The sequence below is a fragment of the Hyperolius riggenbachi genome, chromosome 12 (assembly GCF_040937935.1).
Source record: "Hyperolius riggenbachi isolate aHypRig1 chromosome 12, aHypRig1.pri, whole genome shotgun sequence".
NCBI lineage: Eukaryota > Metazoa > Chordata > Amphibia > Anura > Hyperoliidae > Hyperolius > Hyperolius riggenbachi.
In genome coordinates, this window is record NC_090657.1 from 188157009 (window position 1) to 188182785 (window position 25777).

The 25777-nt window shown below is 47.0% G+C and overlaps 2 protein-coding genes across 9 annotated transcripts in view; one reads left to right on the top strand and one right to left on the bottom strand.

The window, feature by feature from the left end:
• SPO11 (SPO11 initiator of meiotic double strand breaks) overlaps positions 1–25777 on the top strand; it is a 693959-nt gene that overhangs the window by 386223 nt on the left and 281959 nt on the right. The gene's annotated exons all lie outside the window — the stretch shown is intronic.
• Positions 21146–25777, bottom strand: part of BMP7 (bone morphogenetic protein 7) — a 121222-nt gene continuing 116590 nt past the window's right edge. The window contains exons 6-7 of the mRNA XM_068263147.1: positions 23983–24093; positions 21146–22007 (exon numbers count right to left, since the gene is read on the bottom strand). Of these exons, the coding sequence (XP_068119248.1) occupies positions 21858–22007; positions 23983–24093 (261 nt within the window). The 3' untranslated portion in view covers positions 21146–21857. The remainder of the gene's footprint in view (positions 22008–23982; positions 24094–25777) is intronic.

Genomic DNA, 25777 nt, shown 5'->3' on the forward strand with positions numbered 1-25777 from the left:
CGCTTTTCTCCTGGCGGACTCAATGTTGTTTGTCTTTAGCTGTGGATTAGAGCTGCATTTCTCAGTAGCCTCAATGACTTTCCTCAACCTAAGACAATAAACACCAGCGCTTGGATTCAAACGCAGGTCTCCAAAACTGCCACTAAATTCCTAGATAACCTACCAAATGAGCCACACCAACTTTTTCTTCTGACCATGTCCTTTGAACAATGAGAGCACCTCATTTACTATATAATGAGGCTATGGAAAAATATATCGTCTTGACATCACGTTTGAGGACTTGATTCTGCAGCTGATTGTGCATTTTTTTGGTGGGCTTCCTGCACAATTAGACTACTCATCTGAAGATCATGACACTGGAGGTTATTAAATCATCATGTTGTGTTGGACTTATGATATTGAAGACCATCTGGGTTGAGGGCACAAAGCCAGATTTGCTAGATCACCTGCGTTCTCTAGCTTAGAGGATCTGTCAGTGGCCGAACTGGAGAAGTAAATTCCTGACTCGGTAACTATTCACTAATTTTATTAAGGCTCATACACACATCCAACATAATGCACAACCAACCACACAACATGACTAACCACATGACTAACCGCATGTACACACACGCTAACCTACTTAACAACTCATTTAAATACTACGCGCGCAAGTGATATGACGAACTGCACAACATGTCTGCATTCAAAAACAAAACAGTTGTTCAAATGACTTGTACATACGTGGCCAACCTTGGGAACCGCACGTCCAAACTGGGCGAACTTACGGGACCCGTTAACAAAGACGGAGAAGACTGAGGAAGGCAGCGTGGGAGTGATTCATGCGGATGGGGCTGGAGGTATGTATAAAACTTTTACGTTTCGTCATCTCTGGTTTACTTTAAGGTGGCCATACATCAGGCGACTTGGTGGCCCGATTCTATTACTATAATCGAAATCAGATGAAAATCGGTGCCGCCAAGTGCATGCCTGACCGACAATGTGACCAATTTCTGGACGAAATTGTTCGCTTTAGACGATCGGACATGCTGCAAGATGTAGGGCCAACTTGATCGATTGGGTGCACGGCGTTAACGGCGAGTGATATCGGAATGAGCGACGAACACGATGAAACCCCTGGCGCTATTCCCACAATGTGTGTATTGTGTAAATGTGCTGTAATGTGCATTTATACATTACTTGTTCTGTGTCCCGGTGGCCGGCCGTCTTCCGCTTCTCTTCAATTACCTATGTACACGTTGATGGAGCATAGCACGCCAACATGTGACGTCACACTCGTGTCGCACCGGCACCGTTAGGGCCGGTTCTAGTAACAGTGGGGCCCCAGGGCAAAATTATCCCAGGGGTCTCCCAACAGACACCCCTGACCAAAAAGCTGCATTAGGGGCCCTTTGTTCCAGTCATATTTCCCTCCTGGGCCCCTGAGCTGGCTGCTGACCCTCCCTCCCAATCACCTCCAAACTTATCTGAGCACCCTGTAGCCCCTGCAGAGTCTTTGGTAGTGTAATGTCTCACCTGCCCACCAGTACAGGTGAGATGCTGCTCTGCCAAAGACTCTGCAGAGGCCCCGGGGAGCAACAGTTAAGATGGGGGGACACCTTGGGGGCCCCTACAGGCTCTGGGGCTATTGCCCCCTTTGCCTCTATGTTAGCGCTGGCCCTGGGCACCGTGTATGCAGACAATTGAAGAGAGGTGGAAGACAGATGGCCACCGCGACAAAGGACAGGTAATGTATAAATGCACACATACAATACACACACAGCAAGGCAGCGGATGCAGCAGACTCGGACGATTCTCGAGAGATGTCATGTTGAAATTGATAGAGAATCGGCCTGCTGTGTATGGGCAGCTAACAGATCTTTCTCTAATCAGATTTGATCAGAGAAAGCTTTGTCTCTTGATTGACCCTGCCCATCATTGCCTGATGTATGGGCACCTTTAGAGACTAGCAGGTACACCCGATGCTTTTCCTTTAGGGTGGATTCCTCCTGTAAGCGAGCACAGCTGCAGGGCACGCAGCAAGCGGTTAACCATCTCTGAAAGCGAAGGAAAGTCTGACTGCCTTTCAGGCCTCCAGAGCGAATTCTTTCCCCGCGATGGGACGCCGGCCACGGGACGGGATGTTGAAAGCGTCCTCATACCTGGGATACCAGAAGCAGAGATAACGAGCTCAGCCGCGGCTAATTGTATTATTTTAGGCAGTTTCACGTTGGGCCGGAAATGGGGCCATTTAATCATCATTCAGAGCTCGGTGTGTCAACACCAAGCGCTCGCTCCACTTAGTCACAGCGGCCTGGGCTGCGGCCAACACATTCTACAGCCGCCTGGATCTCGGGAGGGGGATAAACACACCAAATGGAACTCTTTTGTGGTGATAAAAGATTAAAACCATTAACAAAAAAAAAAAAAAAAAAAAAGAAATCCCCCTTTGCATGTCCTTACAGCAGGGTTGTGTAACTCAAATAAAAAGTGGGCCGAAATTGTACATTGGGACCAAGTCATGGGCGTACCGTAATGTCTACTGGCCACCTTCCTCCTTTATAAAGTTCCCTGGTTTCTAATGACATCCCCTCCAACCACCCTATACAGTTCCCTGGTGTCTAGAGGCCCCCACCCTTCTCTGTACAATTCCCTAATTCTCCCACCATCCCCTATACAGTTCCCTGGTGTCTAGCAGCCCCCACCCTCCCCTATACAGTTCCCTGGTGTCTAGTGGCCCTCCTCCCTCCCCTATACAGTTCCCTGAAGTCTAAAGTCTCCCACCCTTCTTTATACAGTTCCCTGGTGTCTAGTGGCCCCCATCCTCCCCTATACAGTTCCCTGGTGTTTAGTGCTTTCCCCCTACCTCCCCATATGGCTTCCCTGGTGTTCTAAGGATTCACCTCCAATATAGTTTCCCTGGTGGACTAGAATGGGCCAAACATAATGTAGGGAAATCACTTGAGGGCCAAACTTAATGGCTCTGAGGGCCAGATTTGGGCCGCGAGGTGAAGTTTGACATGTATGCCTTACATGGTACAATTTTTTCAATTTTTTTTTTAATGAGATCATTTTGTTACATTATTCCGTTAGATCAAATATAAAGATTTTTCAAACATGTTCTCTCTGATTTTTATTGAAGAAAAAAAACAGGATGATCGTTCATTTTTCTTGATCTAAAAATAAGATTATTTTTTACTTTCATTTGATTTGATTGTTTTGGTTGAATACATGGGAAAATTAATGTTTTTATTGTATTGTGTATGCGCACCATTACAGTGCTGGTGAAATGAAATATAACATGAATCCGTAGCATAATACTAATCCAAACTCTACTGAAATATTATTCCATTTTAAAGGATACCAGAAGTGACATGACATGATGAGATAGCATAGTTATTTGTGTGCTTGGCACCGTACATACACATGTCTGTGTTCCTTTTTTTCTTTCTCTGCCTGAAAGAGTTAAACATCAGGTATGCAAGTGATAGTTTCTGTTAGGGTTGGACTGGGTAAAACTATAGCATAACCTTCACTGAAAGTAATTACAGCCATAAAACACTTTCCTGTCAGTAAATGGCTTCTGAGAGCAGGAAAGGGATAAAAAAGGGTCAGTAGTTCACAGATTTGAACTCTGGCATGCTTCAATGAAGGTGTCATTGAGCAGACACAATGAAACAGTAAAAACCTAAAAACTAGATCCTATATAATGAAACCCCTGTGTCTCTGCGTCCTGACCCTGTGTGTGTCCATGTGTCCCTGCTTCCAGACTTGACAGTTTCCTGTCTGTGAACCTCATTGCATTGTGGGAAATAACAGCTTTTCCACCTGCCAAGCAAGCAACATCTCCCTGTGTGCATATACTTTGGACAGTGGTGGGAGACGGGTGAGCAGGACGCATCGGTATGCGCGTTCCCAGGGTTTAGCAGCCGTGGCCTAGCGCCAGTTTTTTAATGGGCCGGCCTTTTTACTAGTTTAAATATAAAATAAACCTGTGGAGTATCTAAAAAAAAAAAAAAAAGTCATTTTTAGGAAGAGAAGGATAGATACAATTGTTTTTCAATCAGTTTATTTTCACCTCGGATGTTAAGGGTTAAAAAACAGTGTCTGCAGCTCTCTTTCTCTCTCTTTGTGGTTTCCATTCATGCTGTCTATGTTTTCTGAGTTGCTAAACATGACAAATGTGTACATTCAAATGGGCATCAGGGAAATTTAGGCACTAGACATAGCTGCAAGAGCAGGGGTCAGGAATCTTTTTGGCTAAGAGAGCCATGAACGTCACATATTTTAAAATGTAATTCCATGAGAGCCATACAATATTTTTCCAACTAAATACAAGTAAATGTGTGCATTTTATGTAAGTCCAACACGTTTAGCACTCCGGGCAGTGGAAGCGTTCGACACGTCTTCAGCTTCTCTTGGGTTTCAGCAACATCAACAATTTCCCCTAGAGCCAGACAGGACAAATACCGACTAACAGCTTGTACAATTAGCTAGCTGAGTTGGGGGTTGATTCACTTTGTAGGATGAGATTTCTGCACTTTTATTGGCCCAATAGGCTGCCTGTCACTTGAAAGGCAGCCTATTGGACCACTCAAAGTGTGGGGATCTCGTAATACAAAGTCACTGGATCAGACAGGGTCCAGGGTGGGACAATTGGAGAGGCCGTTAGTTTTTGGGGGGAGTGTTAGTAGTGCATGCTACAGCAGTAGCATGCCTACTTTCACTAAGTTTCACTGCTCAAGTAAAATTTTCAATCAACCCCAAATGATTTGTCTGCGAGCCAGATGCAGCTATCAAAAGAGCCACATCTGGCTCCCAGGCCATAGGTTCCCTACACCTGTGCTGGAATATCAGTACAATTACTGATACTCTACAATTGGGTAGGGGTGATTCCAATAGTAAAATATCTGTAAAATGTACAGATATTTTACTATCACCATATCTAACCCTATTCTCACACAAGCCCTCCCTCTACCCATGCCTAACCCTAGCCAACCCCCCACCATTGATGCCTAACCGACCCCCCCCCCCCCCCACTGATGCCTAATTAACTTTCTCCCACCAGAAACCCACCATAACCCTAACTGACCTCCCCCCAGGTACCTAACTGACCCCCTCCCCCAATGATGCCTAACTAACTGACCTCCCACCAGAATTCTAACCCTAACTGGCCTCCCCCAAGATGCCTAACCGACACCCCCCCCAATGATGCCTAACCCTAACCTACCCCTCCCACTTATGTCTAACGCTAACTGACCTCCCCTCAGATACCTAACTGGCCTCCCCCCAGATACCTAACTTTAACTGGCCTCCCCCCAGATACCTAACCCTAACTGGCCTCCCCTCAGATACATAACCCTAACTGACCTCCCCCAGGTACCTAACCAACCCCCTCCCCCCAATCTCTTCCTGTCTGTCTTTAGCTGGTATCAGAAAGAGAACGCAAGATGGAGTGAAAAAACCCTCCCTCCACCCACCTTTGTGGTGGGATCTCGTCATTGGCTGATGGGGCTTGCTGTGCTTCTTAGGAGCAACTGATTCCCCACAGCAGATGCCCATTCTGTGCTTCTGGCAAAATTTTGGCGCCACACTGACCCCAATAGCTTACCCACAATCTATGTCAAGAACCGCATGGCAAATCACTGGGCTGTTCCAGTGAGAAACTTCGGTAAGCGAGAAAGACCCAATTTGCTCATCCCTACAGCGTACTCAGAAGAGGCAAAGCAGGCCTGATGACTAAGGGGTGGGGGAGGGGGCAGCAACCAGGGGCTGCCGTACAAACACGCTATTCTAAAAAATGACCCATGACATCACACACACGGATGGTTGGAGTTCTCCACTAAATTAACTGGGCCCCTGCTTTACTGCAGAAGGGTCAGTACTTAGCCTCAAGTTGGGAAAGTCCATCTACTGTACTTCAAGGTGTACAAAGCATCGCTGGGGATCATTGCTGCTGCCTGAATACATCACATGGTTAGGCTTTTTGCCACTTTACGTTCACAGCTTAGAAAAGCGCTCTGGTAACAGCGCTGTTGCAGACATCAGTCCCCCTTTCGCTGGGCTCGGTGACCTTTCTCTGGGCTGTGGCATATCGATGGAATTAATTCAAAGTGACTGTCACCACAGGAGGCTTCTATGGCTGCCCCTTGGCATTCTACATAGGACTTAACCCTTCCACGGGCCGCCGGCACAACCGAGGGTCAGAGGAACAAACATGGATATGGTTAGGTACAAAAAGAAGAAGCCTGCTAAATAATTGGTCAATGTTTTAATTGTAACCTCAATGATAAACGCCATAGCTTAATAGCTTTTTCTCAGATTCAATGGCTGTAGGCTTGTGCACACGCCTGACCTAACCTAACCTAAAGCAAAGAGACACAGGTAAGTTCCACTTACCTGTTGCTTCTACCAGCCCCCTGCAGCCGCCCCGTCCTGGAACGATGCTCTGGTCCCCCGCTGGGGCTCAGTTTTGTTTTCGGCGACTGACTAGCCGATGGCCACTGCGCCCACACGGCCCTGGCTGTCCGCGTTCTCGCTCTTGCCGCCGTTGCCATCCTGCGTATGCACAAGAAGAGAAATCTTGTACTGCGTATCTGCAGGATGGCGACGTGAGCGAGGACGTGCTTGGCCAGGGCCGCGCACTGATGAAAACTAAACTTAGCCGCTGTGTTGGACCGGAGCATCATTCCAGGACGGTGCAGGCACAGGGCAGCTGCAGGGAACTGGTAGAAGCCTCAGGTAAGTGAAACTCTTTTGTCACTTTGCTTTTTGGTTTCTTGTCGCTGCTGCTCGTCGCCCCTCCCCTTGCATAGCAACATGGCGCGCGTCAGCCCGGGGCAGTGCTGTCGCCCAAGGGAGATCAGGACTTGATCCTCGACGGACGGCATCTGTCAAAGGTGAGTACGCACCTATGTGGAATCGGACATCTAATAAAAATATTGTGAGGGGTATGCACCTACTGTCAAAGTACAGTATAATAAAGATCTAAGTATGCAGAAGCTGCTCACACTCTATAGGGGACATTTGGCAGAGGCGTCTCTTCAGGACCCCCTTGGCCAGGGGCTTAACTCTAACATGCCATACCACCAGCAAAATTTTGGCAAGACTTTAATATGCCAAACACCCTTCTGTAGGCTAATTTTAAAAAATACCTGTTGCGACTCTGTCGTCCCTTTGGACAGCGTTGCTGCTTCATTTGCACTTAGTGCAGCCATTCTCAACCTTTTTACCCTGGAGGAACCCTGTAAATAACTTTTGGATCTCAAGTAATACCTGCAAACAATTTTTTGGTCTCGAGGAACCCCTACATTTATTTTTCAGGAGGCATGGTCTTTAAATATGTTAGGCTGCTAATTTCACTATCTCCTATAACACTGCCACTCATTATACTGTCTCCTGACCCCCCAATTTAGTGCTTCTTGTTACAGTACCACCTATTATTGTGTGCTCTATTATACTTCCCCCACGATGGGGGAAAATGCCAAGGAACCCCTGCAGAGTCCTCAAGGAACCCTGGGGTTCCAGGGAATCCTGGTTGAGAAAGCCTGACTTAGTGGCTAATCTATTACTAGATTATGGAGAATTATAGATTTTCTATTCTTACTCCGAATATTTTATCCTGGAGCATCATGGGCAGAGTTGCCTTCACTATATATATTATTAGATTTTTTCTAGCCACGTATCCGGATTGAGTATTCAGATAAACAGAGCATTTTTGTTTACAGATTGATAGCCACTCCGGATTTCCGCCCCCCTCCCCTCCCTTCTGCCGATGATCGTAGCTTGCGTTCCGGCAGAGGGTCCGGAAGTGTGGGCGTGTTAATCAAGGATTGGCCGGGATTTTGTATAAGTGTTACAAGGATGGACGATGACGCATGCTTGCTGACACGCCCCCTCGAGAAAGCCGGAAGTGAGCCGGCGAAACATGTCGGGTACACACGGGGTGTGTTTGATTCGCGGTAAGCCTGCCTCTCCTCCCATTGCTACTGGGATCTCCGACCTGTGCACCCCTTGTGCTGCTATGCATGCAGCGAGCACCCCGCTCCCCTTGGTACACTCCTTGCTTGGCACGGAGTAACAGAGATTCCTGGAGGTCTGTACCCTCATTGCACACTCTGGATTACAATTATCCGCATGACTCTGGAGCTATATGGGATGCTTATGGACATCGCTCTATGGGACACTCGGGACCTGGACACATGGTGACGCTGTGGAATCGGTAGAGTATAGAGCACTATCTATGCCTATATGTGACATGCTTTACATCATCTTTGCTATTTGCTTACCAGTCATGTGCTTGATGCTGCTTTATGCTATACATGCAAAAGTTTGCTGCTGATAAACTGTGCCTTGCTCTGCCATGTACGCTCTGCCTACCTAAATCCCGGTTACGTGCCCTTGCTTACTAACATCCTTACTTCACATTCATCATTACAAAGGACCTGTGCATTGGATATACAGACTCTCCATTTTTTAAAGTGCATTCAAACATACGTGGACATTTATTTTTTCTGGGTGACCCATTAGATAAGAGCTCTGTCCCTGTATGGATGTGGGTGTGAGTGCTGGGGTTGAATGCTATGGGGGGTAGGGGGGTTGGCTTACGGATCAAACACTTTTAATGTTGATAATAATATTAATAAAATGTATACTTTTAAATGACAATTGATCTTGCGGATTTATTGGAGTGTACTCCTCTCATTTACCCTTAAAGTTTTTGTTTAATTTAAAAAAATGGCGCTCCCGTCGCCCCCCCCCCCCATTTCCCACCACAGATCTTGAAGATTAGCATGACCGGGGGCTTCATATTTTGCCTCATTTGCGGTGGGACACCTCCTTTTTAGTGTAGCTGCGCTGTGCAGCCAATCACCTTGCAGCCCGATTCCCATCACAAGACACGCAGTGTTGGGAGTTGCAAGACTATTAGCGATACAAATCTTTGCCTGCTTAAAACAAAAAGGTATTTGTGATACTTTGGGGTAGAGTGAGCATAGGATGTCTCCCACAATGCATCACTGCTGAATATGCAAATGATGCTTTGTTGTCCCTGTAAGCTAACCACACCTCCAGAACTGCTGGAATGCAATGATGTGTCAGCTTGTTAATATTACAGAGCTACAATAATTCAACATGCATACAGACTGTTTCGCATTGGTTGATCCTCATCAGTGCATGGCATGGATTAATGTGGCTCTATGGGGTAGGACTTGAAGCACCCAGCATTACAGAGTACCCGGCTAGCTCATGGTCAGGGCCGATTCTAGACTTTTTTGCCGCCTGAGGCAAACTTGTGAGGATGCCTCCCCCCCCATAGGTAGTATAATTGCCCCCAGTACAGGTATAGGTGCAATGCCGCCGACTGTACTGCGGAAGTACAGTGGGCAGCATTGCAGGAAGTGTCGCGGGCGGTGGAATGCAACACCTGGAACGGAAGAAGGGAGTCATTGCTTCCCCGCTGACTTAAATACTGTGCAAATAGCTGGAGGGGGAGCACGGATGGGGAGCCGCAGGTGAGGAAGGGGGCTCTGACCCCCTCCCCACCGCTGTGCCAACTTCCTGGCTGCTACCCCCTCCAGCTTGACCACCCCCCCCCCCCCACCACCACTTTCGCCGCCTGAGGAACCTGCCTCACCCCACCTCAGGGGCGGCCCGAGGCTGCTCATGGTGAAGCAGAACTCCTAGGAGTGTGTAAGGGGCTTTAAAGGATCAAAAAGCTCTCTTACTAAAATAACCTTTTAGTAAGAGGGCTTTTGGGTCCTTTGCAGTGATGGGCTCACAAGTAATTATGAGTGTCTAAGGCAGCACTTCGAATTTGTGATTTAAATGAGCCTTCATTACCTCATGTGTGCGGCGGGGAAATAAGGGGTAATTTACCCATAAGTCCTTGGTATGTCGTGTGCTCCAAATAGCTTGCATGCGTCCTATTGGAGAACCAGAAGGAAGTGAGCAAAGGTGAGGCTTGCAACGCGTCCAATAGGAAGCGTGCAAGCTATTTGGAGCGCACGACATACCAAGGACTTATGGGTAAATTACCCCATATTTTCCTGTCGCATACCTGAGGCAATTAAGGCTCATTTAAATCACGAATTTGAGTGCGTAGACACTCGTATTTACTCATCAGTCCATCAGTGGTCCTTTGTAGCCCCTTACACACTCCATTGAGTTCTGGTTCAGCATAAGCTTGGTGAGTAGTCTGTAAATCAAACCATTAGCTACAAGACGTGGCTAAACTGGAGAAGAAGTGAAGAGGTCCTGTCCTGCCACATAACCGCATAAAAGCAACAACGTTCCAGCCTATGGTTACTCTCACCGTCCCACCTGCCGGAAGCCACTCTAACATCCATTGCACTGCTGAACCACCCACCTTCAACACAGAAACAGATGTTCCCATCCGTTGTAGTCACATCTCATTGAGGTTAAATGCCGATCTTTTCCATGTTCCCCTTTTGCCATCAGTCTGTACATATGCATCTAACACTGCTGCCCAGGAGGCGGAGCACAGACTGAGCTCCTGAGCATGCTGCAGTCTACGCCTCTGAAGTCTGCGCCACAGGAAGTGGAAGCATCGGCTGCTTCAGAAGTGATTTACTAGACATGAGCTAATCTAGAAGCTTCCATACAGATAAACAAAAGCTCTAAATATATACATGTCAGCCTATTAGCCGGGCTCCTAATGCTATAACGTTACCTTGATGCTGACATGGCTGCTCCTGTGCTGCTGTGTTTGTCCATATTCTGAAATGTGGGTGTACAGATGTCACCAGCTGTTACAGCGAGCCAGAGGGAGAGAGCGAGAGAGGAGAAGGAATAAATGAGGTTTGTTTACTGCACAAATATTTCTGCAATAGAGTCACTGCAATAAAAGCCGCTCAGCTACAGGGAAATGTTCTGATACGGGCCACACACGCAGGCCACTTAACTATGTAAACCCACCTGGACGCTGCGCACTGACCCTCCACAGCAAGCGAGAACACGTGCGATCCCAGCCCTCAGCAGATCCCAGGCAGCTTACTAATGGAGTGCTGCATGGCTGTGCTTCACTGATCTCCCAAATGTGCTGATACACAGAACTAATGTTGTGCTTTCACTAATTGCCTCATAACATTGCTACATTCTTTCCACTATCTAACCCTCCTTTCCTGATATGCTCTGTGCTGCTGGAGGACTCTGCTCCATCCACTAACTCTCCTCTCCTGTTATATTGTGCTGCTGGAGGACTCTGCTCCTTCCACTAACCCTCCTCTCCTGATATACTCTGTGCTGCTGGAGGACTCCGCTCCTTCCTTCCTCTAACTCTCCTCTCCTGATATACTTTGTGCTGCTGGAGGACCCTGCTCCTTCCTCTATCTAACCCTCCTCTCCTGATATACTCTGTGCTGCTGGAGGGCTCTGCTCCTTCCTCTATCTAAACCTCCTTTCCTGATATACTCTGTGCTGCTGGAGGACTCTGCTCCTTCCACTAACCCTCCTCTCCTATTATATTGCGCTGCTGGAGGACTCTGCTCCTTCCACTAACTCTCCTCTCCTGATATACTCTGTGCTGCTGGAGGACTCTGCGCCTTCCAATAACTCTCCTCTCCTGATATACTCTGTGCTGCTGGAGGACTCTGCTCCTTCCACTAACTCTCCTCTCCTGATATACTCTGTGCTGCTGGAGGACTCTGCTCCTTCCACTAACTCTCCTCTCCTGATATACTCTGTGCTGCTGGAGGACTCTGCTCCTTCCACTAACTCTCCTCTCCTGATATACTCTGTGCTGCTGGAGGACTCTGCTCCTTCCTCTATCTCTCCTCTCCTGATATACTCTGTGCTGCTGGAGGACTCTGCTCCTTCCAATAACTCTCCTCTCCTGAGATACTCTGTGCTGCTGGAGGACTCTGCTCCTTCCAATAACTCTCCTCTCCTGAGATACTCTGTGCTGCTGGAGGACTCTGCTCCTTCCAATAACTCTCCTCTCCTGATATACTCTATGCTGCTGGAGGACTCTGCTCCTTCCAATAACTCTCCTCTCCTGATATACTCTGTGCTGCTGGAGGACTCTGCTCCCTCCACTAACTCTCCTCTCCTTATATACTCTGTGCTGCTGGAGGACTCCTCTCTTGATAGACTCTGTTCTGCTTTGAATCAGTGTATATACTGCGTGTTGCTGAATGACTCTGCTCCTTCCTCTAACCCTCCTCTCCTGATATACTCTGTGCTGCTGGAGGACTCTGCTCCTTCCTCTATCTAACCCTCCTCTCCTGATATACTCTGTGCTGCTGGAGGGCTCTGCTCCTTCCTCTAACTCCCCTCTCCTGATATACTCTGTGCTGTGGGAGGACTCTGCTCCTTCCTCTATCTAACCCTCCTCTCCTGATATACTCTGTGCTGCTGGAGGACTATGCTCCTTCTATCTAACCCTCCTCTCCTGATATACTCTGTGCTGCTGGAGGACTCTGCTCCTTCCTCTATCTAACTCTCCTCTCCTGATATACTTTGTGCTGCTGGAGGACCCTGCTCCTTCCTCTATCTCTCCTCTCCTGATATACTCTGTGCTGCTGGAGGACTCTGCTCCTTCCTCTATCTAACCCTCCTCTCCTGATAAATTCTGTGCTGCTGGAGGACTCTGCCCCTTCCTCTATCTAACCCTCCTCTCCTGATATACTCTGTGCTGCTGGAGGGCTCTGCTCCTTCCTCTATCTAACTCTCCTCTCCTGATATACTCTGTGCTGCTGGAGGACTCTGCTCCTTCCTCTATCTAACTCTCCTCTCCTGATATACTCTGTGCTGCGGGAGGACTCTGCTCCTTCCTCTATCTAATTCTCCTCTCCTGATGTACTCTGTGCTGCGGGAGGACTCTGCTCCTTCCTCTATTTAACTCTCCTCTCCTGATATACTCTGTGCTGCGGGAGGGGGGGGGACTCTGCTCCTTCCTCTATCTAACCCTCCTCTCCTGATATACTTTGTGCTGCTGGAGGACTCCTCTCCTGATAGACTCTGTTCTGCTTTGTATCAGTACCGAGCCTGTAGTTATTGTTTAGGGCATGTGAAGTGCCTCTTAGAGGGGTGGCTGTGTGGAGTGGAGCCATGGCCTGGCGGCGCAGGTAATACTCCACAGGGGGGACGACAGAGACTAAACAAACTTGATTTTCAGCCAGACCTGGGATAGGGCAGCACCCGGGGGTCACCTTGTGAATTCCTGTAGCTAGACACATCTGGTGCGGATCTGAGAGGTCGCAGGGCAGGCCATATTTCAGATCCACCTTCCCTGCTTCATCAATCATTATTAAGCAGCTCTGGTGAGCCCGGGATTAAGCCAGGAGTGGGTAAACAGCACACACAGGGGCCGGCCGGGTCACTAAATATTTCCAAATCGCACATTACTCATGTCATTGGCAGCAAGTGCTAAGAAAGTTTTCAGAAGTTCCCTGAATGTGGATGAACCCATCGGCCATTCCCGGCGGAGTCCTGGGGTCAGAAACAAGATGTCAGCTACACTCTGGCTTAAAGACAATGTGTCGCCTTCGCGCTGGCTGGACAATCTTAATACCCATTTTCAGTTCACAGACTTCACTATGGATTATTTTTTTCTGAACAGTTTAGAGCACACATGTCAAACTCTGGCTCACGGGCCAAATATGGCCCTCAGAGAAATTAAATTTGGCCCCAAAGTAGTTTCCCCACTTTGCATTATGTTTGGCCCACTCTGGAGCATCATGGGAGCTATATTGGAGGTGAAACCCTAGATCACCAGGGAAGCCATATGGAGAGGGAGGGGGAAAGCACTAAACACTAGGGAACTGTATAGGGGAGGGAGGCTCAATAAACACTAGGGAACTGTATAGGGCGGATGGAGGGGGGCCATTACACACCAGGGGAACCTTATAAGGTAGGAAGGTGGCCAGTAGACATTGAGGTTGGCCCGTAACTAGGTCCCAGTGTACGATTTCGGCCCACTTTGTATTTGAGATTGACACCCTTGGTTTAGAGTGAACCCGAAGTGAGTGATATGGAGGCTGGCATACTGATATTTCCTTTTAAACAATACCAGTTGCCTGGCAGCCCTGCTGATCTATTTGGCTGCAGTAGTGTCTGAATCACATCAGAAACAAGCATGCAGCTAATCTTGTCAGGTCGGACGATAATGTCAGAAACACCCGATGTGCTGCATGCTTATTCAGGGTCTGTGGCTAAAAGTATTAGAGGCAGAGGATCAGCAGGATAGCCAGGCAACTGGTAATGCTTAAAAGGAGATAAATATGGCAGCCTTCATATACCTCTCGCTTTAATGCTTATTTTTTGGAGCTGAAGGTGGCTGCGGACTAACCCTGAACAGTATGAACATACGCATAGGCTGATAAAAGTACATAATCACAGGTTATCAAGACCCAAAGCTATCTGACAATGATTTTCAGTTCTAGACTTGCATCGAGGGTAAAAAAAGGGAAATTAGCACTCTTGTCAGGAGGAAGTACCGCCCCCTTTGCATTTTCAAGCCCATTGCCCAGGAGTTGGGAGGAAGTACCTCTCACTTTGCATTGTCCAGCCTACCCGTTGTAGCTGGGCACACCCTCCAGAGGCTTGCCCTGTCGTCTTCCACCTTGCCGACCACAGAAGTGTGGCCGCACTGCAACTGTACAGTAGCTCGGACCCGCTCTGGCATGGGCGGTAACAGTCGAGCCGTTCACAGCGCATGCACAAACCCTCAACAAGTTTTTAGGAGGGCTCACTGCTGGAACGGGCCAGTGGAGAAGGAAAGCCTCTGGATTATAAAGAGGTTTCCTTTATTAGGTTGAGTACCCATATGGGGCATACATATAAAATCGCCGCTGGGAGACTTGAGTGCAGGATATATGGCTTATCCTGCTGCTGCACAAGTCCCGGCGGTGTTAATTACCATTCCCCCTCCAGGTCCACGTGGATGGTGGGGAATGACGTAATTCGGCTTCCAGCTATTCCTGGCGGACGAATTACAGTGTTTTAAAAGTAATTTCAGCTCCGTCTTCGGACGGCACCAAAGTTACTCACTGCGCACCGCTATAGCCGTAATTCCTATTACGGTCTATGGGGGCGCCGGCTGCGGCCCAATCTCCTGCGCTGTTATTACAGCACTTGATATGGGGCAGTTTCTCCCTACAGGTACACGTACATCTTTAGCATTGATCGCAAATGATGTGAGCCATGGGGGAGAGGAGGCGGGGCAGCAGGCACTGAGCGCCCCTGGAGGGGTTGCTGCCTACTCCTCCGTGTATATGCCATCCTCTGTCTTCAGCGTACCAGCTGTAGCTGCTGGCGATAAAAAACAACCACGCCAGTACCCTGCTGCCCCTGCCACCGCAATGCATGACGGGAGATTTAGCGCTTTAACAAGAATACATCTATAGGAATATGCGCAACAATCGGCAGTGATGCACCTGCCAGCAGTGAAGATGTCAAGACCTGCAATTAAAGCGGACCTGAACTCAGAACTTCCTCTCTGCTCTAAAAGATACCCAACAGCATAATAACCTTTAAAGAAAAAAATGTCTGTTAGAGCTGATACAAGTCCTGCAATAAATCTGCAGTGTGTTGTAGATTTGTGCTTAACTTGAATCCGTTCTTAAGTCGGGACGTTTGAAAACGCTTCTTCAAACTTCACCCACGGAAATGACATCATCGCAATGGGATCGGGCCGTTCGTATTGGTGGATTTTTTGTAAGTCGGGAGTCTGTAAATCGGGGACTATATATATATATATATATATATATATATATATATATTTATATGTGTGTGTTATTTAGTCAATGTTAGCACAATGAAAAATCTTAAACTAATACCATAATAAAAATTTATAGACGCCCAGGATAGCTGCTGCAAATAGTAAGGCACAGTATTCGACCTGAGGAAGTGGTTTTAAACCGCGAAACGCGTTGTCAGTTAAGTGCCAAATAAAGTACCTACTTTTTAAACCCTTACGGGTGGACTAAACGGGCCGTTCAACTAGGATACCTGATCCAGGGGGACTGAGTGGACCAGGTAGCCTCCAAAACCGCTGCTCCTGTGAGCCACACTGGCCCACTTTCACTTTCTCTGGGTCACAATGAAAGTGGGCCAGTGTGGCTTACAGGAGCAGCGGTTTTGGAGGCTACCTGGTCCACTCAGTCCCCCTGGATCAGGTATCCTAGTTGAACGGTCCGTTTTCCACACTGACAAATGTGTTCCTAGCCTACAGGTCCTCTTGGGGCTACTTTCACACTAGCACGTTACGGAACCATCTTCAGCATCGCAGAGGCCATTAAGGTCAATGAGACAGGTCGCCATACCTGCGGTGTGAGACCGTGGGATGGAAGTGGTTTGATCGATCCAGGGGTGCATTTGGCTTTTCTGCCACACATGAATCGCACAGCACAATGGCCTTGATTCACTAAACCGTGACAACTCATATCGCGCCAGCGTTTTCGCACGTAATCACAAATTTTCACACGCAAAAACGCTAGCGCGGCCGTGATACGAGTTATCACGGTTTAGAGAATCGAGCCCAATGTGTGCAACCAGCCTTAAAGCGGGATTGGTGCCATTCAAATTTCAACAGCAACTCGTCTGAGTGTATTAAGTGATAAAGTCGCTAATTCTGCATTCAAAACTTTTTCTGCTGTTAGGTTTTGGAGTTATCACATACCTTAGGAGCACTGGCTCTTTAATTGCCATTGCCAAACAGCTGCATGCTGGGGGTCTTTTTATCTATATTATCTATAATATATTCCTATCTTCTCTTTAGTTCCCCCTCCTTCTAATAACATAAGACAGCGCACTTCCTAGTATAGACCTCAGTGGGAGTGTCTGAACATTCTGGGAGGAGGGCAGGTAACTGTTACACAATTAACAAGAGGAGAAAAAAAAAAGACAGAGGAAATGATGTCAGGATTAGCTTCAGTCATATGTAACCAAGATGGAAACTGTCTAGAATAGGATTCTCTGCATTTCCTTTATAAAATTCACAGGAATCATAACATGGACAGTGCAATACATCTGTTATGTAAGTAGAACTAGTATTTATCTACTTATATGTGTTTTTTATTTCTAGGTTAGCATGGGTGCCACTTGTTCTTTAAGGTGTGTGGCCAGCCCTGAAAGCAGACGCTGTCCATCTATATCTCTCTTCTGGTCGAACATGGTGAATCCAGCGCAGGAGACTTGGGCGCAGCCGGCGCCACCATAGGCCGTAATAGGAATTACAGCCGTAGCGGCACACAGGGAGCAACTTCGGCGCCGTCAGAAGACGGAGCTGAAGTTACTTTTAAAACACAATAGTTCGGCTTCCAGCAATTGTTGGAAGCCGAATTATTTCATTCCCCCCTATCCATGGGCAAAAGTAGGAATGGACAGCACTTCCTGTATAAAGCTTCAATGATGTGCCACGGTCAGAAGAGTCAGGCAGCACTTCTGGCTCTAAGGTCAAAGTAATGGTGTAGAGACCGGCACAATCAATAGGTAAATATGCTCTTTATTGGTAAAAAAAGACACATTGACATGAAGCACGACGTTTCGGAGGGATGTCCTCCTTTCTCAAGTGGATGTCAGTGTCTAAATAAAAACACAGCGAATAAACACTTAAATAGTACATCGGCATGGAGTATGGACCAATCACATTAGAGTACGCCTATGGCGACCAATCCCCTGTCTGCTACTCAGAGCGGACCTGATGGGGAACCTAATTCATAATAATCTAATGTGTGCTGACGTGGATTACCCAAGAGGCGCTGTGCAGTAAAGGGCGGCGGCGCCCCCGGTTCAACCCCACAGTGTCGAGACGCCGACCAATCAGCTGACCGTCTCGGATGGCGTCACACTGGCACCGCCCACATGGCGAGGCGGACCAGATGGGAGACAGTGTCAGCACGGGGCGGCAGACGGCACGCCCCTAAGGCCCGGTACGTCATAACAACACGTGGGCGAGATGTAAACAAACCGCCCACGTGATAGTAGCACTGGAGGAATCACCGCCAGCGCCGCCCCCGTCACCGCACGCGCTGTCAGATAGTGCAAGCATCTGAAGGGAAAGAATGTTTATTGAGACACTGGAGAGATTGCCGCCCATCCCAGAGGGGGCCCTTCTGGTTACGTTGGATGTTGAAAGCCTCTACACCTCCATCCCACATGATGGGGGTGTAGAGGCTGTGGAGCATATACTTACTTGTGCTTCTGATTTTGATGTGAAACAGATACGGTTTTTGTGTGATCTGCTGAGATTTTTGTTAACTTACAACTATTTCCTAGTTGAGGATCAATATTTTTTACAGGTGCGGGGAACAGCTATGGGCTCGAATGGGGCCCCATCCTACGCAAACATCTTTATGAACCTCTATGAGGAATCTTTCGTTTATACTAATGAATTATTTACTACTTTTGCCCATTGTTGGCACCGTTATATTGATGATGTTTTTTGCGTGTGGGTGGGGCCACATTCGAGCCTTGTTCAATTTGTAGATCAGTTGCAGGTACAATGTCCTGCTATTCGTCTTACTATATATTGTGATAAGGATGAGGTGAGCTTTCTGGACACAACTGTACGGTTGTCTAATGGTGGGTTGAGCACAGACTTATATAAAAAACCCACGGACACCAACTCAGTGTTGTGTTTTGATAGCTTTCACCCACCTAGTACAATCCTCTCCATTCCAGGTAGTCAATTCCAACGTGTGAGTCGTATAGTTGAGGATTCAGAATTAAGAGAGCAGAGACTAGATGAAATGGAACAGAGATTTTTACAGAGACATTATCCCCAACAGGTTTTGAGCAGGGCCAGACAGAGGTTATGTTGTCCCAGAAGTGACAATACTAACCGTAGACGTGGACACAACAAAAGGATTCCCTTTGTTTCTCAATTTAATATTCATAGTGGGGAAATAGCTAATGCTATTCGCCATAATTGGCATATTTTAAAAGAAGGTTTTCCAGACATTATTGAATTCCAGGCCCCTCCCCTTATGTCCTATAAACGGGCTCCGACACTGAGGGACAAGTTGGTACGCGCTGACTTGGGTCCCAGTCGTGTAGTCCAGCCACACTCTCATCGTCCTAATGGTACTTACCCCTGCCTAAATTGCATCAACTGTAATAGTGTTATTCGAGGACCTGTCATACACCATCCCCATTCTGGTACTGCCTTCAAGATACAGGGACAGTTTGACTGTAACTCAAAATATATTGTTTATGCACTAAAATGTCCATGTGGCCTGCTATATGTGGGTCAGACGACCCAGCCTATGAAGGTTAGACTTGCGGCCCATAAGAGTACCATACGCAATAGATGTAGAGATTTATCAGTTCCTTTTCATTTTATGCAGGCGGGCCATTCAGTTAGTCAGCTTAGATTTCAAATATTAGAACATGTTCCTTTGCTAAGGAGGGGAGGCAATAGAATAAAGAGGTTATTATATAGGGAGGCTGTCTGGATAAAGAGATTAGATACCCTAGAACCCCGCGGTATGAATAGGGAATATGATATGCAGCCATTTATATAAGGTACCATCTTCCAGTCTTATGTTGTGTGTTGTCCGTATATTGTGTTTAACCTGTTTGTTCATTCTTTCCCTTCAGATGCTTGCACTATCTGACAGCGCGTGCGGTGACGGGGGCGGCGCTGGCGGTGATTCCTCCAGTGCTACTATCACGTGGGCGGTTTGTTTACATCTCGCCCACGTGTTGTTATGACGTACCGGGCCTTAGGGGCGTGCCGTCTGCCGCCCCGTGCTGACACTGTCTCCCATCTGGTCCGCCTCGCCATGTGGGCGGTGCCAGTGTGACGCCATGCGAGACGGTCAGCTGATTGGTCGGCGTCTCGACACTGTGGGGTTGAACCGGGGGCGCCGCCGCCCTTTACTGCACAGCGCCTCTTGGGTAATCCACGTCAGCACACATTAGAATATTATGAATTAGGTTCCCCATCAGGTCCGCTCTGAGTAGCAGACAGGGGATTGGTCGCCATAGGCGTACTCTAATGTGATTGGTCCATACTCCATGCCGATGTACTATTTAAGTGTTTATTCGCTGTGTTTTTATTTAGACACTGACATCCACTTGAGAAAGGAGGACATCCCTCCGAAACGTCGTGCTTCATGTCAATGTGTCTTTTTTACCAATAAAGAGCATATTTACCTATTGATGGTGCCGGTCTCTACACCATTACTAATTCCCCCCTATCCATGGCGTCCTGGATGGGGGAATAGTATTTAACACGGCCGGGACTTGTGCAGCAGCAGGAACAGCCATTTACCAGCTGTGCCCTGCGCCCAAGTCTCCCGCGCCGATTCCTCTCGTACGCCTTCTGGTTGCCGAGTACATACAGTAAATAGACACAGAGCATTTATATTGCGCTTTCCGCCTGGCGGACTCAAAGCACCGGAGCTGCAGCCACTAGGGTGCGCTCCATAGGCAGTAGCAGTGTGTCAGTGGCCAGGGGTTTCTGCAGCGTTCATCGTTTGCGATTGTCGCACCCCGTTGAATCTGTGCATGCTGGCTTGAGATTTTGCAGCATGTCTGATCAATACATACGACCAATTTTGGCCTAAAATTGGTTGAATTGTCGATCGGGCGAGCTCTTGGCAATACAGATTTTCATCGGATTGGATAATTATCGAATCTGATGGTTGATCGGCTGCCAAGTCTACAGTTGTATGGCCACCTTAAAATGGACCTGAAGTCTTGCACAAAACAGAAGGAAGACCCCTGCATCTGTGACTAAGCACAAGTTGTAATTTGATCCCTCAGCTGTGTCAGCTGACTGCCACAGCAGAGAGCTCATTGGTAAACACAGGATGTTAATAATATGTCTGCTTCCATGAAAGCAGAAAGTAGACACACTGCAGATTTATTGCAGGATTTGTATCAGCTGTAAAAAAAATAAATGTTTTTGTTTAAAGGTTATTATGCTGCTGCGCATCTTTTAGAGCAGAAAGGAAGTTCTGAGTTCAGGTCCGCTTTAATGATTCCCAATTGCATGCAAATCGTATGCAACTTAGAATGGTGTCCAATCACAAGCAGTTATGTGGATTGGCCCAGCTCCAACCTGCATACAATTTGCATTTCATGTGCATGCAAACTGGCATCAATTAGCCTCCCACTGAGCACACAAAATGCATCATGTGTTTGGCTAGTGACCTCTCAATGACTGACCTGCATCAACAGAACATCGGGGTCTATAAAATTGTATTAAAGAAACCGGTTTATTTTCAACCTGCAAAGAAATTTGCCAGAGACCATCTCGCAATTCAGGAAAAAAGAAACAAACCAGCCTTATAAAAATAATTATTTTGTATCTTCTCTATAGGGTTTACTCCCTGGGGAGGTCAGAAAGGCATGGAAGGGGAATGCCGCCCAGTCTGTTGGAAGAGGGACACATGGTTGGTCGCACTTGTGCTTACAGTGAGTTGGCAGCAGTATTATAAGATAACCAGAATGACTCAATCTTGTACCGGACAGCTGGTGTGGCCCAGACGGTTAATTCAAGCGTCAGCGGGAAAAATATAACCCCACCCCCATCATCAAGCTCAGTTGTAAAAGGGGGTTTGCAAGCCAATCACAACCAACCAAGTGGCTACAACGACTGAGGTCTGCTTCTTCTCAGAATCCTTTGCTCCAAACTACAGTGATGTAAACAGAGGGGTATTTTCAAACCACGAGTCAGAGCTTTATTGCAAAGGCGGCGCAAGTGGAATTGCCAGTGTCGATCAATTCAAAACAATCCGGAATCCCCCGAGAGATCTGCATCTGATCACGTGAAACGTTACCGGTGATAAAAACAGGCGCTTGTTGACAGTGAATAGTTGGTGGGTTTTGGCCGTTAGGTTAAAAGTTCGACCTTGAACGTGGAGTCCTATTGGGTTTGTTGTTGACGAGGCTGCAGATCGCCGAGGCTTCTAGTGACACCCGCAGGTCCTGACGACCATGTTCCTGTACTTCTTGAGGATGACGTTGGAGCTGTCATCGAAATAAAGGACGGAGATGGCGGTGAGCTGAGTCGGGGCGCAGCAAGGCTTCGGGACTGTGTCTGGGTTGATAAAATGAACCTGATAATAAATAAAGCAAGGTTTAAGAAATAATCCTCATGTGTAAAGGTGAAAGCCACTTCCTAGGCACAAATGTTTTGTAAGATCTGTGCTGCAGAGCTCGTTTCTGTCTGTGTATGAAAGATGGCAAATAACATTCAAAATCTGTGCGTCACTTTACGAGGGTGGAGGGGAGGGAGGCACGTCCGGCAGTAGGTCAATGTGCCATAGATTTCATGCTGAATTCTATTGCAAATCACTGGGCAGCCAATAGAACTCTCAATGATCAGATTCGATCAAGGAGGGATCTATTTAGTGGTCGATCTGGTCATAAATCGAGTTACGTATGGCCAGCTTTAGCCATGGGAAAATGTGCTTGCCACTGTTGTACAATTAGGAGGAACAATGAAAGCTAGGCTACGTTTCCAAGCATTAAGAGTTGAAAACGTGTCTGAAGGTGGCAGACATTAGCTGTGACAAAGGTAGTAACAAGCATGGAGTAGAGAAATAGTTTTCACATTTGTTTCTTTAGCTGCACAGTTAACCACCTATCTCATCCATATTCAGTTTTATACAGAAGGGGTGGGTGGGACCTTGCATAAGTCACTGTTTAGGCACAGCTCAATGTAGACATTCCAGGAAGTGGGATTACAAGATACTAGTTTCTGAACAGGAAAGTGTAAGTGCCTTCCAGTTCTTACGATGCCCGCTGGCTAAGCTATTCCCCCGAACAGCTTTTCAGAGATACTACGTCCAGACTGGCGCATAAAGGTATGCTCTTGTCCTCGGAACTCAACTGCCCAGATCAAATATCTGTAACAGAGGATGGTGCTGGAACGATGGACCAGGTGGAAGAACGGAAAGGCTCTATGCAATCCAAAGCCGCCTTCTTTACTGCTCCAGCTTTGTCACTTACTTTTAAAGTTATCATTTCCTAGCATGCAATCCGTGTAATAATCTTCACCAGAGTCCCATATCTTCTGGGTACAGGCACAAAGCTCTGCCCCCTTGCCGAATATGGCAGAGGCCTTTCTCTATGTGATATATAGAAAGTCCAAGGTCTTTCTGGTAAAAGAGTTGGAGCTTCATGATGGATCCTGGCCGATTCGGGACTCTAATGATGATTATTACACAGATGGTATGCCAGATAACTATAACATTTTTTTTTCCTGACCCGAGCGTCAAACTCATTATCTCATGCTTCACAGGCAGAGGCAGTACCTCTGGACTAACTCAGCTGCCTATAACTTAAAGGGGAACTGAAAAGAGAGGTATATGTAGGCTGTCATGTTTATTTCCTTTTAAGCAATACCAGTTGCCTGGCAGCCCTGCTGGTCTATTTCTCTGCAGTAGTATCTGAATAAAACCAGAAACAAGCATGCAGCTAGTCTTGTCTGATCTGACTTTAAAGTCTGAGCCACTGAAACACCTGATCTGCTGAATGCTTGTTCAGGGGCTATGGCTAATAGTATTAGAGGCAGAGGATCAGCAGGGCTGACAGGCAACTGGTATTACTTAAAAGGAAATAAACATGACAGCCTCCATATCCCTCTCTCTTCAGTTCCCCTTTAAGCATCAGCGTACCTCAGTTTTTTTTTTATGTACACTATTTGTATGGCTATTAGTCTGTCTATGAATGGGGGTGGCCACTCCAGGAGTATCTCAGTCTGTTATTTTTTTTATCATGGAACGGTCTTGAATCTGTGTACAAAACACTCAGTATGGTAACTTGTTATAAGATTTACTTGACCGGTGTCAGGGATAACATGCATCCACTATACATACATATACATGGAAGGCGCAAGCACACAGTGACAAAAAAAAAAAAAAGAGAAGAAAAACAGGAACAGAGGAAGAACAGCAAAGCATCCATGAATGCAGAGCACAGTTATACAGCGTATCATCACCTGTCCACTTTCCTAAATGAAACTCTCGCACAGTCCAGTCAAACCATGTACGCTGTTTGTATGCATTCATGCCAACACTTATAACTTACCAGTGTTTGTACGATAGCGTGGTTTGTGGCATTCATGTAGGAATTTAAAGGGAAGGCACATTCTCCTTCACAGTAATAGGCGGCGTAGCCCTCAGGAGCGATAATCCAGTCCTGCAGGAGAAGTATAGTATGAATGCACCATAGCAATAATAAACTACGCTCAAGCAAGCTGGTCCTTATAAGATTTAAAACCAACACGAAGCGAAAATAAACTTTTAAGGTAATTATTTTTATGTGTAGTACAGAAAAGAGTCTCATGTTTTCCAGTACAGGAAGAGTAAAAAAAAAAAAACTTCAGTTATCTATGCAAAAGAGCTTCTCTGAGCTCTCTGACCCACTGGTTCAAATACAGTCCTGTTTTCTGAAGCACTTAAACCGGCAAGGAACCGCGAGAGGCAGCTTGAGATAAGGTTTTTTGGCATTTTTTCAAGCACAGGCGATTTTCAAAATCGCTCTAAAAATGGTTGTGCAATGATTGTCTATGAGAGAGTTCACATCTGAGGGTTGATTTCGATCCGCTGCCTGTACCATTTTTGAGGCGATTTTGCCTCAATGAAAGGTATAGGATAAACGCAAAACACTCACAAAACCGCTTTATGTGGCGATTGCGTTCACAATACATTGTATTCTTTTCCTGGGTCAAAGAGTTCCCTTCCTGACTGACGTGACTGAACTCACAGGAAGTGACAAAATTAAATTGCTCTGCAAAAGCACTAAAAAACGGAAAAAAAAAAAAAAAATGAAAATCGGTGCCATCAGCGATTTGATTTTAGATGTGAACAGAGCCTTACTGCAGGAAAGTTCAAAGGGTCATTAGTTCTGCTCTGTTTCATAGTTTAAAAGACAGAGTGTAGTTTCTAAACTGCAACTGTGACAGAATGATGCAATGTTATAAATATGAGACTCTTCTTTGCTACTAATGTTCTATTTATTATCTGTACTACACATACAATTCATAATATTTTTTTTTTTAAGTTTTTTTCCGCTTCAGGTTCTGTTTCCACTTAGTGAAAACGGGCCCTTAAAGGGATACTGTAGGGGGATCGGGGGAAAATGAGTTGAACTTACCCGGGGCTTCTAACGGTCCCCCGCAGACATCCTGTGTTGGCGCAGCCACTCACCGATGCTCCGGCCCCGCCTCCGGTTCACTTCTGGAATTTCAGACTTTAAAGTCTGAAAACCACTGCGCCTGCGTTGCCGTGCCCTCGATCCCGCTGATGTCATCAAGAGCGAACAGCGCAGGCCCAGTATGGTCTGTGTCTGCGCAGTACACTCCTGGTGACATCAGCGGGAGCGAGGACACGGGCGTGCAGGCGCAGTGGTTTTCTGACTTCAAAGTCAGAAATTCCAGAAGTGAACCGGAGGCGGGGCCGGAGCATCGGGGAGTGGCTGCGCGGGCACAGGATGTCTGCAAGGGACCATTAGAAGCCCCAGGTAAGTTCAGCTCATTTTCCCCCGACCCCCCTACAGTATCCCTTTAAAGAAAACAGTACTTCCGCTGTAAAATAGAGACCCTGCAATAAATATAAGGCTCTCTATTATTGCTGCAAGAATCGGCTGGTGGTAGGATTAATTACTCGCCCATAATTGATGATTCAAACTCCACCCCACCTCAGAAAAGCCAAAGTGTTGTTATTTTTCTGAAGTGTTCCAAAGTTTAAGGAAAACTGAAGTGAGAGTGATAAGGAGGCTGCCATATTTATTTACTTTTTAACAATACCAGTTGCCTGGCAGCCCTGCTGATCTATTTGGCTGCAGTAGTGCCAGAAGCATGCAGCTAATCTTGTCAGATCAC